The sequence below is a fragment of the Phyllopteryx taeniolatus genome, chromosome 21 (assembly GCF_024500385.1).
Source record: "Phyllopteryx taeniolatus isolate TA_2022b chromosome 21, UOR_Ptae_1.2, whole genome shotgun sequence".
NCBI lineage: Eukaryota > Metazoa > Chordata > Actinopteri > Syngnathiformes > Syngnathidae > Phyllopteryx > Phyllopteryx taeniolatus.
This window is the reverse complement of record NC_084522.1, coordinates 4,257,190-4,275,232: the sequence shown is the minus strand read 5'-3', so window position 1 is coordinate 4,275,232 and position 18,043 is coordinate 4,257,190. Positions and strand designations below refer to the sequence as shown.

Here is an 18,043-nt window from a genome sequence, read left to right as displayed (position 1 = left end):
GAAGCAGATTGTGTTTCTAATTAACATCAAACAAAGTTCAGCTGTTCATCGCTGTTTTCACTCAAACAAATGAACTTTTTTGGAGGGTTAATCTGAGGGACTTTAAACGCTGGCATGTATATGCTGACTCCCATTTAACATGAGTTTGAATGTGACCGATCGATTCTGATTCACAGCCACAGCCCCAGTTATAAGAGGGTGTGCACACATGTGCAACCACATTATTGCAGTTGTTCCTTTTGATTTGCCCTCTTGAAAAGTTTTGTTTACCCAGTTGAGTTGTACAAGTCATAGGTCACATGAAGTTTAGAATGGATTTATCTTTGGCTCATTATTTGTATACCAGAAAAACCTGCCATTTAAACTGGGGTGTGTAGACTTTTGATATCCACTGTAGATAGATTTTGTTGGTTTTTTTTGGTATTATTCTATGTTATTTATTTAGTGTTATCAATGGATTTATATAGAGCTGTATGGCTGGATGGCTTAGTTTATTTTAGCACAGTTAAACTCATTCACTGCCATTGACGGCTGTTGAATTCAAATATCCACCTAAACATGGACGACTGGCATTGAATGAGTTTTAAACGTGTCCAAAGTGTGTCGAATGGCACACGGCGACAAAAGCAGAACGCAACACATCCAAACATGTCGATCGACACCTCGGAGGTGACCAACATCCACACCGGAAGCCGTTTTTCTAATATTTGCTTTCGTTCTCGTGACACCTCAGCGGTCGGGGCACGAAGGCAGAGGAGCTGTCAAGAGGGGAGGGTCTGCGACGGCAACCCCCCCGGCCGGGTGACTTGAACCATTTTAACCGCGGCCCCATGCCGACGCAGACAAAAGAGCCGGGGCCCAATCACCGTCTGCTCTTTTGTTGCAGGGGGAGCCGGCGAGGCTGGGAGCTGAGGCCGAGGGCCGAGGGCCGCGGTCGCTGCTCCCGTGGCCGCCGAAGCCACCCCCAAGATCTCCCGAAGTGCGTTTATTTGCTTGGGAAGCTGCTTTTTCCCAGGTGACAGTAAAGGTAACACTTTATTGGCCCTTTTCTTCATCACACACTCACAAATGTACACTTCAAAACAAAAGTTGGTCAAAACATATCTTGCTTACTCTATCACGGGTGTCAAACTGATTTTAGTTCGCAGGCCACATTCACCCCAATTTGCTCCCAAGTGGGCCAGACCACAATATTTGTGGTTAAAAAAAATCATAGATAACAACTATTAAACATTTTCCTCATTGTTTTGATGCAAATAAAGACAAGCACTTTGGGAAAAGATTCACCTTTCCAGGATTATTATCTTGTTGCAAATGTTGCTGTAGTGCATGAAAAAAAAAAAAAAATAATAAAAGGGTTCCACCAAACCAACCTATTTTGAACTGTTGAATTATATTTTGCAATATTCAGCGTCTTAAAATATTTCTACTTCAAGGTACTGTATTCGTCACAGTGCGTATGAAGTAGTCTTACATTTCTCCTTCAACTTGGCATCTGTTAGCCTTCACCAATTCATCAATATCAGGTGTCAAATCCTGAGGAGCAGCCAATTTCAGAATGTCATTTAAGTGATAAGTGGTCGTCAGTGCGCCCTCCTGTGGACACAATTAGAAAACATCATTACAAAAAAAAAGGTTCCACCAAACCAACCTCTTTTGAACTGATGCGGGTGATTGATATTTTGTAATATGAATACATTTTTAGCCTGCTCTTCCTTTTAAAATCCCTCTTAAAAAAAAAAAAAAAAAAAAAAACATTTTGTTTTTCGAATGTGGCTCAATCGCATTCTTGGCTCTCTGTCGCCACTCATTGCTCAGTTGTTTCAATTGCACCTATTGAGCTGTTGCTTCTATTTTTTTTATTTCAGGGCAGGGCAATCAAACGCAACCTGCGGCGATGACGTCATCAGAATGCATGATCGTCTGCAGGTGCGCTCGCAGTCAATTGGATAAAAAGGAGTCTTTGCATGTGACGTGCACGTCTGCTCATCACCTGCTCGTCAGGTGGGTTTAGCGCTTCAGTCTCAACATGTTTGTGTCAGCACATCTGAGCGATTCAGTTTTCATTTGTCATTATTTATTTGAAATGATTGTGCAGATCCAGCAGCCATGTTTCGGAGCTTGCTCTTCGCCATCCTGTGGGGATTAGCAGAGGCCGACATCAGCCCGGCTTTGGATGGACACTGGGAGCTGTGGAAGCAGGCTCACAAAAAAGTTTACTCTCATCAGGTAAGAAGGTGACGTCTTTACGGCAGTGTTTGTGCAAAGGCACTTTATTATTATTATTATATTTTTTTTTTTTTCTTGAAAAATCTCATGGCACACCGACAAATGAAAATGGCCCCAAAAATTTGAATGCTGGCATTTAAAAAAAAATAATAATAATAATTAAAAAAAATCCCATTAGTGTGACATAGGCCTGTTGAGTTTAAGCTAATTGGACCGCTGTCACTATACGTCGCTGGCAATGATAGATGTATAAATGTACATTTTTGTAGGAAGTTACTAGACTAACTTTCTGTAATGGTACTATAATTTTGTTTTGTGTAACTTGTCATTAACCACTTAATAAAATGGGTATTGTGATTGACTTTTATTATTTGTCAAATGCATTATCTTATGGGATAATTGAATAAAAATGGAAGGTAAAATCATGTAAAATTTATTTTGGTAAAATCCATGTTTTAAGTGTGAACTATGGAGAGAGAGAGAAAAAAGTTTTTTAAAATGTATAGTTCAATTAAACCATTTAATGAGGCAAATGAATAACATGCATTTTCAATTAAGCAACTTTCTTTCTAGAGCACTTAAAACCTGCCACAGCTGTAATAAAGTACTGTATATAATAAAGATTGAATGTGATACAAATTTTAAGGGTTTTAAATAATTAAAACTATTTAAAAAAAAAAAAAAAAAAAAGTGACCATAATTTGCCCACCCTTGATTTTAGGACCTCTTAACTTTGAAACGGAGCATGCCTGTTTTTTTTTTTTAAATCAAGGTGGAAGAGTCCGGTCGCAGGCGGATCTGGGAAGAGAACTTGCAGATGATCAACGTCCACAACCTGGAGACCACGCTGGGCCTGCACACCTACGAGCTGGCCATGAACCACCTGGGAGACCTGGTAATGAGACTCGTTGGATTGGTGATCCTCAAAAGGTGGTAAATGTGTGGTGTGTGTGGGCTCCCTCTAGTGGTACTTGAAAGAATCACTCAATTAAATGTGCACACTCTGTATACAGTTTCGACTTGTTTAATCCACTACAGTACATTTTAAGGACAGTTCAGGTGGTGTTAAATAAGTTTATTTGGAACGGTTTTCAAATATTTCTTCAGGTGATATTTTTATAACTTGTGTTGGGCAATTTAGAACCCTTTTTCATAAAGTGGGTGGCTGTATGTGCGTGGTGCAGCATGGTCTCAGCATGCAGTTACACTGTTTTGTCTCCAGACGGACGAGGAGGTGAGCGGCATGCTCGCCGGTACCGTGGTGCCCTCGGACCTGGAGAGGATCCAGTTGAACTTCAACTGGGAGCGAAGCACGCCGCAGTCTCTGGATTGGAGGAAGGCCGGCCTGGTGACTGAGGTGAAAATGCAGGTGCGACAACTCCGACTCGTAACCAGAGCGCGTACGGCCGGCAACCGCATAACGTCAACTTCCCGGCAGGGTTCTTGCGGGTCCTGCTGGGCCTTCAGCGCGGTGGGGGCTCTGGAGGGCCAGCTGAAGAAGAGAACGGGCAAGCTGACATCGCTGAGCCCCCAGAACCTGGTGGACTGCTCTCTGGACTTCGGCAACCACGGCTGCCACGGCGGCTTCATGACCAACGCCTTCCGCTACGTCGTCAAGAATGGCGGCATCGACTCGGATCGGGCCTACCCTTACAAGGCCAAGGTGAGAATGTACCGCCACCGGTGTCGCTGATCAATATTGGCGCTCATTTCATATTGTCAACCATTTATCCATAAAATTCATTTTCTTTGTCCAGTTTTACAAAACTGAAATGTATTTTTTTTTCGGGTCGGTCGTCAGCGTGGCAAGTGCGAGTACAAGCCTCAGGATCGTGCCGCCAACTGCTCGGGTTACTCGTTCGTTCCCAAGGGTGACGAAGACGCCCTCAAGATCGCCCTCGCCAACGTCGGCCCCATCTCGGTGGCCGTTGATGCTTCTCACTCAAAATTCCACTTCTACCGCCACGGTAAATGTGCTGTATGTGAACGTTTTCCACACGCGCCTTTATTTTTTTTGGGGGGGGGGGCTGTTTAGGAGTGTACGAGGACATGGCGTGTACCCAGAAAGTCAACCACGGCGTGCTGGCTGTGGGCTATGGCACAGAAGAAGGAAGTGACTACTGGCTGGTCAAAAACAGGTCTGCTGTATTTTATTTATTTTTTTTTTTTCAAGGCTGCTAAATCAGTTTTCTCCCAACTGTATGGTAGCTGGGGTGTAAAATTCGGTGACCAAGGCTACGTCAAGATGGCTCGCAACAGACTCAACCAGTGCGGCATCGCTCGCCACGCCTGCTTCCCGATCATGTGAACGACTTCACGTGCCGCATGTACACAGCGGTTCATCTGAAGCGTAATAAAGGATGTTTGAACTATATTAAATGTGGTTATTTCATTTTTCTTCAGTTTTGGTCTCATTTTCCCATTAGATGGCTACTTTCTTGGGGGGGGATTAATGTCTGGGGCTGGATTTTTGGTTAACCCTCCCAAGTACGATAACTTGAATAAAAAATGCATTTTTTTAATTTATTTTTTAATAAATATATACACTTTAAGGTAACTTACATTGCTCCTTTTTAAAATAAATAAAAATTTTAACAACCTTGTACACTTAAATGTGCCATTTTACCAAACAAACTTTTTCTACTACTTGATGTAATATCAGCTCTAAGGTGCCTCAAAAGTGAAATATGAACTAAAATTGTCCCGGATGTTTTTCTACCGACAAGCTTGAATTTCTGTCATTTGCATTTCTCGAGCTTATCTGTCACTAGCAAAGATCTCCGCCTACCTCTGTGCCCTGAGCCAGTGCTGTCAACATATCTTCTACACGGTGGTGACCAATCAGAGGACAAGGGAGGTCTTGGCCAAATATGGACAAAGTGGATGCAAAACTGGGTCAAACAGAAGTAGCTGTCAGAATGGCCTTTTCTGGATGAATTTTTATTTTATTTTTTTAATTGAATTGAGACACTTATACAAGGTCCATGTTAGAGAGTCACATGATCTAAATAGCTGAAATATGGGACTTTTAAGGTAATTTTTATGAATAGGGTAAATGTATTTTGATCTTTTGTTCCCAATTATTTTCTCTAAACTTTTTAAGTTAAACTTTGGTTTTGTATATTAACCCACCACACACTTCCTTTTGTCCGAGTTTTATTTGCCGGGTGAATGTCTTCTGACGGAACAACTCTCACAAAAGAATGACATCACATTTTTTTCATGTCAGCATCACCAATATATTCAAATACTGAAGTCACCAAGAAGAAGCAGTTTGTCATTTTTACAAAACAAAGACAACACGCCGTAAAACATTTGTACAGATTTTTTCCCAAATAATTTTCCTGAATGTTCCACAAATTCCATATTTGCACATACAAACATCAATTTTTTTTTAATTTTTTTTTTTAATTTTTTTTACACGATACATTGATTCTTGGACTTTAACTCACAATTTGAGTAGTTTCTGTTCATATAAACAAGGCAAACTCAAAACAACCATCGAACTGTAATGCATTCTTGCAGCTTTTTTTGTCATTTTCTGGCATCAGGAATGTCCTTGTGTCCATTAAGGAGGGAAAATAAAAAGTAATCCAATCATTTTTTGTCTTCAGGAAACCAAAAGACAGGTTTCATTTCAACTATAGGGATCCATTTAATAAGGCCTTACATAGACAATATATGTAGTGCATGTATATTTTTATAACTCTACACTTTGTAACATTAAATAATCGAACCTTTTGAGGGCACTCAATTTGAGCAGGAAAGGCTTCTCTTTGCCCCAATCTAAGATGGCCGACCTGGACAAGCTGCGTACTTCCATCATCCATGCACATTTATTGCCATTCCTTCTCACATAGCTACGACATTAGCATCCTTTTTGACAATTTGTATGTATAGATATATATCTTAAACATATTTACATATATTTGAAATATGTATATATATTTAAAGTACATTCAAAATGTATAACTATATTTGAGAAATATTGAAAATATTTAATATGAATATATTTTAAATATGTTCAGGGGGAAATATTTAAATATATTGAAAGCATTTTAAATATATACAAATATCTTAAATATATGTATATGGTATAGAGATATTTAAAATATTTCTAAAACAAACACATTCAAAACATATTTTGAATGTATATATTCAACACAAAAGAATCTCCCATTTAAAACACATTTGAAATATCTGAAAAATATATATATGAAAACACATTGTAAATATATAAACTGTAATATGATCAAAACGTTTTCAATACGTTAAACTATATTTTTAAAATATTCAAAATATCTTTTGAATGTATACATATATTTTAGATATACATATATAGCGAGACAAATATTAAATTATATTTAAATGGTTTTAAATATATCCAAATATTTCAAATGAATTTTCATTGAAAACATTTGAAATATTTCTAAAATAAATGTATCAATCAAAAACACATTTTGAATATATTATAACTATATGTATTTAAAACACATTTTAAATATTTGTAAAATGTAGTCATATATTTAAAACACATTTTAAATATTTTTAGGAATTGTACATATATTCGAGAAATATTTAAAATATCCCTGACATATTTGTATATATTTAAAATGCCTTTTAAACATTTGGGACTATATTTACTGTATGTATTGAAAACATATTATAAATACATTTTAAATACATTTGCAATATATATTTATTTTAAAACATTTAAAATATTTGTCAAATATATTTATATATATATAATACATATATTTTCAATATTTAAAAAATATATTTAAATCATATTTTAATTTTTTTTTAAAAACAGCAAAAATAAATAAATAAACCGGGTCAAACAAGGAGCACAGCCACCACTTTCTGAACACCAATGTAAAAACCCCACTTTGATCAAGAACAATCACTGCAAGCAACATACCGACGTAGTCACTGTTGGCGTATCGGACAATAAAAAATAACAAAAACGCTAAAAACGCTACTTTTTGCGTTTTTAAAGACACAAACGGCCGGCACACAAAGGACGTCCAAAAATGTCAGACAACACAACACGAACATGCGTCACGATCGCTCGGCGGATTGAGTCGTCCTTTTTTTTTTTTTCAACCTCTTTTTTTGTTTGCTTCCAAAGTCATTGGGAAAAAAAATGTACTCGCAAAAAGAGCACCCAGGTTTATTATGTTCAATGCAACACTGGATATATGTGAGGTGGTGTTCCCCCTCCTTCTCTAGGATAGTCGAAAAATATGCGGCGGATCTATTTTTTTTTTAACACTAACACACTTGTTTCTCTCAAACGTGGACAATATTGGTTTTTGAGGGGTGGAAATGCTCTGATTTGAGTTGTTAGCTTAGCTTAGCATTAAAACCAAAACAAAATAGGAAACTTTTTTTTTTAAACTTAAAGGTCATTGTTTTCCACCAATATTTACTTAACGTTTATGCTAAGCTACCTGCTAAGTTGTACATTAGTAAAGTAAACACACTTACTTTTGTGCAAACTGGCTCTCAAACGTAGACAAAACTGGTCACATTACAGTGTTTTTTGGGGGGGAGGTACTCTCATTTGAGTTGTTAGCTTAGCATAAAAACCCAAAACAGGAAATGTCAGTCGTCAAATATGTTGAAATTTCCATGGTGGGTTCAATGACAGTTATTTTCTCACATCTTTTGAAAATGTAAGCACATGTAAGTTGTCTTTTGTTTTCTTTCATTTAAACCTAGCTATTGTCCACAGATATTGATTTTATTTTAATGCTAGGCTAACTGCTAAGCTGCAGTTCAACAATGTAAACAGACTTTTGTGTAAAGTGTCTCTCAAATGTGAACAAAACTGGTTATTTATTTGAACTTAGCAGTTAAAAAAGCGATTTAAATGAAAAATGTTTAATAACTTCAAATATAGATATAACGTGATGTTTTTTGGATTTTAAAACAATTATGCAAGCTAGCTATTTTCCTACTGTTTATGCTCAACTAAGCTAAGCTAGGCTAACTGATGTTTAGGCAAGGCGAAACAAATAAGAGCGTAGCTACAAGGATGCATGTAAAATTAAATCTTCATTCGTTGATTGTCTGCATACAAACTGGATGTTAACTTTTGGGGAAACAATAATGTTCATTTTCTTAGTTTTAGTGAATTTTTTTTGTCACATATTGAGCCTTATTATCATTTATGTAATCAGTCATTCTCATGCAGCAATATTTTTTAGGGTCTTTTTTTGTGCTTATGAGTATCATATATGAGAAATAAGCGAAACAGAGGTGAGGACATTCAGTTGGGGATTCCCTCGGAGGAGTTCACAAAATTTCCAGCCCTGGATTTTGTCCCCAAAAAAAAATGGCTGCCTCAAATCAAAATGGCTGACTTGTTGAATTTCTGTCATGGGTGCCTCACATTTTTTCATGCGTCCTGTTACCATGGACAAGTTTGCCAAATTCCGTGTCGATCGGTAAAACTGTTGTCGGGGACAAATGTATTCTAATTTTCTAGGGGTTGGTAGTGAGTGATTTTAGGGGGGAACCACTATAATACGCAAACAGTTCGGAAAAATGTAGCCCCCGATACTAGTTTCATCGATGTACATGAAATCTGGCAGACATGTCTATTATGACAGGATGCATGAAAAAGGACCCACGTCTGCAATTGAACAGGAAGTTGCCAGGGGGAGCTACTGAGTAATTTTAGTGGGGCCGTATTGCGAACCCTTTAATCGCAACTTTTCACCAAGATGCTTGCGAAAATGTCATTTTTTTTAAGGTATGCTGAGGCCATCAAAAGGTGCTTGTATCCCGAATGCTGCACCCCAAAATTGAGTCATTAGTACCTCCTGGAAGGTTAGAAAAAATTAGCTCCCAACTCCAGTTACACCGATCGACACAAAATTCGGCGGACACTTCTATCACGACAGGACACACAACAAAGTTGCAACGACGCATGTCTGAAATTGAAGTGGAAGTCAGCCGTTTTGGATCGAAGCAACCATTTTGTGCAAATCCACTGGTGCTCTAAAATGATAAATGAAAGCACTCTCCTGAACTTGTGAGTTGATGTTTAATGATGTAAACTCTGCCTACCCTCTGTACATTCTGCTCTTCAGAACCAATCGGCTGTATTTTGAGTTAAGAAAAAGTCATGGAATGACACAAGTTTCGACCCCCCCCCCCCCACACCCACACACACACACGCACACACACACACACACACACACACATGCAACAGAATCGCCTGCACCATAAAACAAATGGGAGTCCCCAAAGGTCATTACGCATCCCCCCAAAGAAGATGATATCATCCACATTGCGGAGGATTCTGGGACTTCCCCAAAAAATGGCGATGTAGTCTGTAACAGACGGCGCTCGGACTCTGCCCTGCACCGCCCGGCTAGCCAGGCGCCGCCCCCACCCCGCTGGTGCTACGGGTTACTACTGCAGCACCTGGCCTCGAGTTTCGGGCAACTTTGTGGCGAGGAAGCTACCTGCGGCCAGTGCGCCGGCGGCAAACAGGATGGGCACGGCCTTGGTGATGCCCACGAAAGACTGGAAGATGCTGATGCCCAGCACGGCTGCGAGCTTGCACAGGGCGTTCAGGAAGCCGAAGGCTGTGGTCCTGAACGCAACACCAAACACATATACATGTCAAACAGCCAAAGCCACAAAATTAATCAGTATGTTATGATACTGTTATTCTAGTCTACTATGTCATATCAATACCATAAAACATTGTGTCAAAATGACATTGTTGACCATTATTTGAGAAGGAAACGTTACCTTTTATCAGACGGGTAGAGCTCCACGGTGATGACGTCCAGGGCGTTCCAGGAAGCGATACTGATGCCGCCGAAGAGACACAGGAGGGCGATCATGCCCGACTCGCTGTTGCCGAACATCAGGAAGAAGCAGCTGACGCACGAGATGACGCTGGACCCCGCTGCGTGCACCAAAAGCATAAAGTAGCAATTGTTTGACGGTTTCTAATTACAGTGACATCGATGATAATTTTGTTAGCCTCTCTGCGGTGTTTTACATGATATGTTAGCATGAAGCTAGTGGACTTTTGCTCGATGCAATTATGGTTTGGTTGAATATTTTGGTGTCAAGATAGACAATGTTTAATCATCTTTATGTGTCAGTTTGACAGTGAACTTTAACCGGGAGTCACTCTAGACAACACGGCGCCTACCCAGCATTCTCAAACGGCCGATTTTGTCCATGAGCAGAGCGGACACGATGTTGCCGGGCAACACGGCCAGCGTTCCCAGGAAGTTGACGAAGTAGATCATGTAGGCGTTGTTGAAGTCGTCGCTGAAGTCCAGCATGCAGCCCTCCTTGTTGTGCAGGAACGTGCTGTTCACCAACTTGGAGTCCACAAACCTGTACTTGAACAAGTCTGAGCCCACAGATACAGGTTTCGATGACCATGTATATGTGATAATATAATGTAAATGGACTTTTATCAAATTTTGCCCCCAAAATTACAAGTAAGGTGTTTATTAGAGAGAAGGCTTTTATTTTCACAGTGGTTAATCTTAATTATGGATTATTACCCAAGCTATTATTTTCCATTTGATTGATTCATGCTAATCCCTTGGCGAATTAGTTACACAATCGAGACAGCCGGCTTTGTGGATGTTGCCACGGTAGCAATTTCGGCAACACCGTCGCCCGGGGTTACCGAGGACACACGTCGCCGTGGCTACGGAGGTTACGTCAGGCTCCGACGGCGTGTTTGCGTGTCACTCGTACCTGTGTTGTAAAACAAGCTAGCGATGAAGGTGCAGTTGCGGAAGACGGTGTGCGTGGACGTGATGTCCTCGAAGTAGCACTCCTCGAACACCGAGTCCTCGAACACCATCGACTTCATCTTCATGCTGAGGAACCTGCGGGGGGGGGGACAACGGGGCCGTTTCTGAAAGCAGTGGTTGTCAAACTGGGCTGCGCGAGCCATAACTTCAAATCATGTGCAATAAATGATGATGTCACATCCATTTTAGAAAGTGGATTCCACACATGTGGGGACGGGCGCACCGACAAAAAAAAACGTACGAAACCAACTAGAGAATGTATTTTTTTGTAGAAATCGGGAATTGGTTGAGAAATGTGAAAGGAGGAGGTCAAAACAGTGGCATAAGAAGTCTACACACCCCTGTTCAAATGCCAGGTTTTTCTGATATATAAAGGATTTCCATCTTTTCCACCATTAATTGATCTATGTAACCTGTACGACTCAATTGAGAAAAAAAATCAAGGGGAGAAGTAAAAAAAATAAACAACTGAACTAATGTGATTGCACAAGTGCGCACACCCTCTTATAACTGGGGGGGGTGGGGGGGCGTGGCTGTATCAGAATTGACCAATCACAATTAAATATGTTAAATGGGAGTCCGCAAACACTCGCCATCTTTCAAAGTGCCTCCGATTAAGCACAAATAAAGTTTGGCTGTTCTAGCAGGCTTTTCCCGCTAACACTGACGCCGATTTGGAATTGCCCACAACTCCTTCCACCTTTACTCAGGCCTCAGTTTCAGCTGAGGCCCCAAAACACGATCCTTGAAATGATTTATTTTGGCTTCATTTTGTTGAACAGGGGTGTTGTAGAATTTGTATACCACTGCGTAAAAAGCCACTCACTTGTCGTTGAAGTAGTAGCCTTGACGGTGCACCTGGTTCTCCAGCGTGAAGTTGAAAGTGACGTGCTCCACGCGTTCCTTGCTGTAGGTCTTGGTGTGCGACTCGTACTCCTGCTTCTGGATGTACTTGATCATGTCCGGGAACCAAACAGTCAGGCCGTAGTAGCTGCCCAAAAAAAAAAAAAAAAAAGGACGCTCACGGTGGGAAAACCTTGCGGAAAGCAACATGAGCGTTTGAGCATATTGATGACTGTTTACCTGAACGACATGGTGAACCAAACAGCCATGAGCATGAAAGTGGTCCGCTTGTATTCCGGGCTGAAGCAGGCCAGAACGTTATTCCGGATCTGCAGTGATTACAATAAATACTATTCAAGAAACTCCCTAGTGAGGATAAGCGGTGTGGAAAATGGGCGGATTATTTAAGAAACTCGGATCAGGGCTGTCCACACAAAAACTAAATCCATATGAGAACACATTTACATGGTGTAAAATGCATGCCAGGGCAACGGGTGGCGCCGTAGCCCCTAACTTGAAGGTCATTTCAGGTATTTTCTTTGATATGGTCTCTCTATATTGCAGATTTTCAACAATTGTAGTTGAGTCTGGAACGTGCGTCCTGCGATAAAGGGGGCGTTCACCGTATTTGGATTTCCACCCCACCTGTCGGGAGAGGCTCGTGATCTTGAGGCGGTAGCGCTGCCAGACGGGCGTGTCGGTGCCGCTGTCCGCCAGCTCGTCCATCTGCTTCACCGTCTTGATGGTGGTCACCTTGGACAGAAAAATGGCACAATTGCTTGAAGAACGTGTGTGAAGAATGACAATTGGCCCTGATTTTTTTTACTGTTATGTCAATCACTAAAAAAAAAAAAATCAATAGCATTCCAGCACTGAGAGAGACGACTAGTAGAAGCACTCAAAACCGGCCGGGATTCGCTCACGGTGAAGACTTTTTCCGGGTGTCCCTTGGCTCGCATGTTGGTGTCGTGGACTTGCTTGAGGATCATCCAGCCTTCGTCGTGTTTGCCGTTCTGTTCCCGGACAAACGCAACAAGAGTTCTCGCTCGTTCGCTCGTTCACGGCTGCGGCGTTTTCAGCGACTGACTGACCTCCAGGTAGAAGCGGGGGCTCTCGGGCACGGCGTTGAGGGCGGCGATGGCGGCCACCGAGGGGAAGGCGCACACCAGCACGAAGACGCGCCAGCTGTGGAACTGGTAGGCCGAGCCCATTTGGAAACTCCACCCTGGCGGAATAGAGGAGACGCTTCGATAGAGGTCGCACGCCCAGCGGGGATTTTGCGACTCACCGTAATGGGGGATGATGGCCCACGCCATGGCCGAGGCGTAGATGCCGCCGATCATCCAGAACATGCAGAGCCAGCTGAGGTGCTCGCCTCGCTTCTCCTGCGACAGGAACTCCGAGTAGTACGAGAACACGATGGGAATGGAGCCTCCGATCCTGAGAGAATTTTTATTTCAGTCCAAGGTTCTTGTTGGGATTTTGCCATTTTTTTAATTTTTGTATTTTACCCGACGCCCGAGAGGAGCCTGCAGAAGAGGAAGGTGCTGTATCCCTGCACGAAGGAAGAGAAGAAGGAGAAGATGCTGTTGATGGACAGCGAGATGAGGAGAGACTGGCGGCGGCCGATCCGGTCGGCCATGGCGCCCCACAGGAACGCCCCCACCATCATCCCGAAGTACACGATCAGACCTGAGGACACACACGGCAAACGACGCTCTTATTGGACTCATCGGACACAATATTAGGTACACCTCCACGAGCCACTTTCATCCAAATGTCCTCACAACGATGATCATAATTCGATATTATGATCGTAATGTTTTGATTGACACTCACAGTCAAGCAGCTGGACAGGGGAACCGACATTTTAGGGACACCCCCTTTGGTATGTTACATCGCAACACGGCATTGGTGCAGTAATATTTTTTGTTAATTGGATAAAACGAAAAGAAAATACCAGCATAAAACAATCACCGAAAGAATACAAAATTCGAGAATACATGTTATTTTCATAAGAACTGATAAATACAAAAGAATCTGATTCAATTAAAATTACAAATATTTTTAATTAAAAATGTTCCGTTATCATATTATAAGTCCTGCGAAATTACATTAAATTAAAACTGTAATAGTCATAATATATTTAAAATTAAAATTAAAAATATTTTAAAATACTGACTTTAAAATGATTTCAAAATGTTATTTTCAATTGTATATCATTTATTCATCCAACCCGCGGTGCTAAATATTAACACAAATCATTTCAAAGAATTCAATAATAAATAAATAAAAGATGATATATGAATTTCAAAAGTAGATGTTTTGTTAGGAAACATTGTTTACAGTTGTAATTATAAATGAATGTTTATTAATGGGGTCTCTGCAAGATTTCCAATGGTCCCCAAAGTTCTTTGAGTATAAACTGATGAATACGTTTTTGGGAATTTAACGCAAATGTTACTGTTTTTGCCTTACATTCACATGCTTCCAAACACATCCAAAATGAAAACAATCTATCACGATCGTTTGGACTGCGTCCGTGTCCCTCCTCACGCAATGGACTCATCCATCTTCTTACCGCGCATGAGCAGATTTGAAGCAGGGCGCATCGTGATGACGACGAACAAACAAAACGTACCCAGCATGCTCTTGTTGGGCTCCGACAGACACATGTCCCTCTCGGCGCTGGGCAGGACGAAGCCCACCACGAAGATCTCCACGCCGTCGGCCATGAGCGCCAAGCCCAGCACGAAGTAGAGCGTCCACTGGAACTTTCCGTGGCCGCACTCCTGCAGGATGCTCTCGTACTGCTGCGCCAGCTCCTCCTGGTCTTTCCGCCTCTCCGCCTCGGACGCCGCCACGTCTCGGAACGGCTGCGGGACCGAGCCGGGCCCGCCGGCCAGGCTGCCCTTGCCCGACTCGGCCCGGGGGATGCCCTGGTACTCGCCCTCGTAGATCTCGTCGTCCTCGTCGTGGCCCTCGGTGGAGTCGCTGTGCCCGCCCTCGTCGTCGTCGTTGGCCGCCTGGCTGTCGCCGCGGTAGTAGCCGCCGCCGCCCCCGCCGCCGCCGTCCTGCGCCGGGTAGTCGTCGTCGTCGTCCTCCTCGAAGCGGCTGTAGGAGCGGCGGCTGTACTCGTCGTTGACGCGGTCGACGCTGCGGGCAACCTTCTTGGACGCCTGCCGCTTAACTTCTTTGGCGATGTCTTTGGCGCCTTTGATGAAGGCTGTCCGGTTCTGGTAGCCGTCCTCCATCTTATGGGGGGATGCTTGGCTTTGGTGGGAAAAGTTCACAGACTGCAAAGAAGGCATAATTATCCTTCAGACGAATAACGGTCTAAATCAAGGTTCACTTCCCATTTTGACACGTAGTAGGCCGTTTCATTGCATTAAGCGCACTTCCTGATTGGTCAGCGCAACAATGGGCCAGCTCCCACGATGGCCACGCCCGAGAAACCAGGTTTCGAAAAGTGATTTCAGAGACTGACAGAAGGCTGAGAAAGTAAGTAAGTGCTTCTGCATCGGCGTGCGAGGACAAGTCAATGCCATTTATCGTCTTTCATGAAATATTCATACATTGCAGGGACGTTTTTCGACTTTGACCACTGAACTGGTTTTTCCCTTCTAATCCCGGTTTGTTTATTTTCTTCCAGGCAACCTAGATGACACCGATCCAACCTGTGAAAGTGAAGCTGATAACAGAAAACCTCAGTTGTGGATTCATGTGCGAGCAATATGATCCGAGTCCAAAACCATTCACTTTGCAGAATCCGGAAGTAGTACGGTACTGACCGCCATAGAAATGGCCAAGAGATACATTCTCCAGATTTTATTGGAGCCATAAAAGTTGATTGAAAAGAGCAAAAATGGAGTTAGCCCACTCGAGTTCTCAGTCGTCAATTAAAATAAAATCCATTTGTTTGCATTTTCCCCGCAGGCGGTCCGTGCTGACTCACACTTGCTGCAGTTTTGTTGATGGATGCGTCAAGTGCAGACGTCAAGTAAAGACTCGCAAATTGAAAAATAACCCTAACGCCTAACCCATCTAATCCTAATCTCAATCCTAATCCGAAAACCGACCCCTAGCGCTAACCTTACTCCATTAGAAGCAAAACAGATGAATTCACTTTCCATTAACCCCAATGAGAAAAGTTGTATAGTGCGTTCCTTCCGTTCCTCACTCACTCACCCACGACATGTTTTTGTTTTTCTCAACAAGATTTAACACCGCAGCGGCGAATAAAACACACGCGCCACCCAGGTGCCTCAAATAATGGAAAAAAAGATGAGCGAGTGCCCACATCGTCTCAGGGGCGAGGCGCTAAAAACTAGCCAGGCCTGAAATGGATTGTTCTTCAAAGTCTGCCCAATCGTGTGTGACATCATCATCATCTCTGCTTTTTTGTTTTTTTTTTTGTTTTTTGCACAAACACTAAAAAGAAACCCAGTCATGTTTGCACAACGGCCACAGAGATGTTGTTTTCTTTCCTATTGGTCCTCCGTGTGTGTGTGTGTGTCCGCCATAAAACAACATGTTCTGTTGTGTTTGCGGGGGTGGTTTAAAAAAAAAAAAAAAAAAAAAAAAAAAAAAAAACCTTTATTATCTTTGTGAAGGTTCACGTTTCAATTGCAACTCATTAGAGCTTGCTTTGATAGATAGATAGATAGATTTCAGACTGTCCCTGAATACAACACGTGATATATAGATTGATTAGACATTAGGACATTTGAAGCGATCACTCATTCGCGGGAGGTAAAACTGTGAAATCAGACTGTCAGTGAAGGCAACATGAGTTTTTCCCCAGTCAGGGGCCAAAAATGTAAATTATCATATATATATATACGTTTTTTAATTATTATTTCTATTGACTATAACATGTACACACACTCAAGCACACTAAACGGTACCAAATCGCCACAATTTACAAGAGAAAATACACAATGCACAGTTTTCCTCGCGTTCCATTCAAGGAAAAAAAAAAAAAAAACAGCATTGCCGATCGCATCGCCTCCATTTGTACAACACACCAAACAGAAACAACAACAACAAAAACGAATGGATAACGTCACTATATTTGCACGCGCGCTTGCTCTTATTGTGCTCTGCATATTTGCATTGGCGTCTCGCAGGTGCAATTGTGCAAACGAAGCCTTGGGTGCAATCATAATGGGGGGGGGGGGGGGGGGGAGAAAAGGGAAAAGGCCTCCGTCGCACAGAGAAACGCTACACAAATGGCCAATTAGAGGCGATGTATTGCGGTGAATTCGCGCAAATCCGCCTCGCTGGAAGCTTGTCACGACTTGCAGGCCCAACACACACACACACACACACGGAAGAAGGGGGGAAAAAAAAAAGAATCAACGCGAGTGTTAATTGTTGCGCGTAGCCCAACACGCCCATCGCGACTGTTGCAGTGTGGGGTGGAAAACGAGTAAATGTCTGCAAATGTGACGTTTTTGTTTTTTTTTCGCGTACATGAAGTACTCACCGCGCCTCTCGCTCTTCGGAGGATGAGGATGGTGCTGGTGCTGCTGCTGCTGAGGAGGAGGAGGAGGAGGCTGTTGCTGTGGTGGTGATGATGATGATGCTGAGAGGAGCCCACGCCCACGCGCAGTCATCACCACCACAAAAGCCGACACGCACCAACTGTGCCAAGTAACGAAGTACGCGCAAAAAACCTCGTTACTGTAAATCTGTCGTATACCTGTGACTCCCAACCAATCTACGGAAAATGATCCCGTGATGACTCAGATGATTTGTTTTATGTGTTCATGTCTATGGCTGCGACATATAGTAAGGGGCAGAGAAAAAGGAATGCCTCCGAGTGTTCCAACGCAATTCTTTTCTGCAACGATGACCTCGCCGCTGCGTTCGGGGAGGTCAGCGACAGACCGACGTTTTCAGACTTCAAATTCAGGTGGCGCTAAGTGGCAGTCAGGAACGGAATTCCCAAGCGGAGCCGCGGTATGTCGGCCATTTCGTGGAAGAAATTTGTAGAAAATACAATTGTGATGTTGCAGGGGGACGGGGTAATGTTGAAAATCAAAAAGTCAATTTACATGTCAGTGGGTCAAAACGCAAAGGAAAAAAACATATTTACAAATTACCTGTTGCATAGTTTAACAAAAAGGGGAAATGAATCATCTACATTGTAAAAAAAAAAAAAA

At 42.3% G+C, this 18,043-nt stretch overlaps 2 protein-coding genes across 3 annotated transcripts; one reads left to right on the top strand and one right to left on the bottom strand.

The window, feature by feature from the left end:
- Positions 1 to 1,882: 1,882 nt before the first annotated feature.
- On the top strand, positions 1,883 to 4,608 carry LOC133471292 (cathepsin S-like). The gene is made up of 8 exons (XM_061760741.1): positions 1,883 to 2,004; positions 2,099 to 2,229; positions 3,002 to 3,124; positions 3,452 to 3,598; positions 3,668 to 3,892; positions 4,031 to 4,196; positions 4,265 to 4,367; positions 4,438 to 4,608. Exons 2-8 carry the CDS (start codon positions 2,110 to 2,112, stop codon positions 4,535 to 4,537), a joined length of 984 nt encoding a protein of 327 aa, XP_061616725.1. The 5' UTR covers positions 1,883 to 2,004; positions 2,099 to 2,109; the 3' UTR covers positions 4,538 to 4,608.
- Positions 4,609 to 5,368: 760 nt separating this feature from the next.
- Positions 5,369 to 17,953, bottom strand: LOC133471246 (synaptic vesicle glycoprotein 2A-like). Of its 2 annotated transcripts, XM_061760632.1 has the most exons (13): positions 17,365 to 17,951; positions 14,518 to 15,172; positions 13,388 to 13,568; positions 13,165 to 13,316; positions 12,968 to 13,101; positions 12,800 to 12,889; positions 12,522 to 12,629; positions 12,117 to 12,205; positions 11,860 to 12,024; positions 10,975 to 11,108; positions 10,412 to 10,618; positions 10,000 to 10,159; positions 5,369 to 9,838 (listed from the first exon to the last, which is right to left on the bottom strand). In XM_061760632.1, exons 2-13 carry the CDS (start codon positions 15,128 to 15,130, stop codon positions 9,655 to 9,657), a joined length of 2,217 nt encoding a protein of 738 aa, XP_061616616.1. In that variant the 5' UTR covers positions 15,131 to 15,172; positions 17,365 to 17,951; the 3' UTR covers positions 5,369 to 9,654. The 2 variants fall into 2 exon arrangements, with proteins under 2 accessions (XP_061616616.1, XP_061616614.1); XM_061760630.1 differs by having other exon boundaries at positions 12,968 to 13,316; positions 17,365 to 17,953.
- Positions 17,954 to 18,043: the final 90 nt, after the last annotated feature.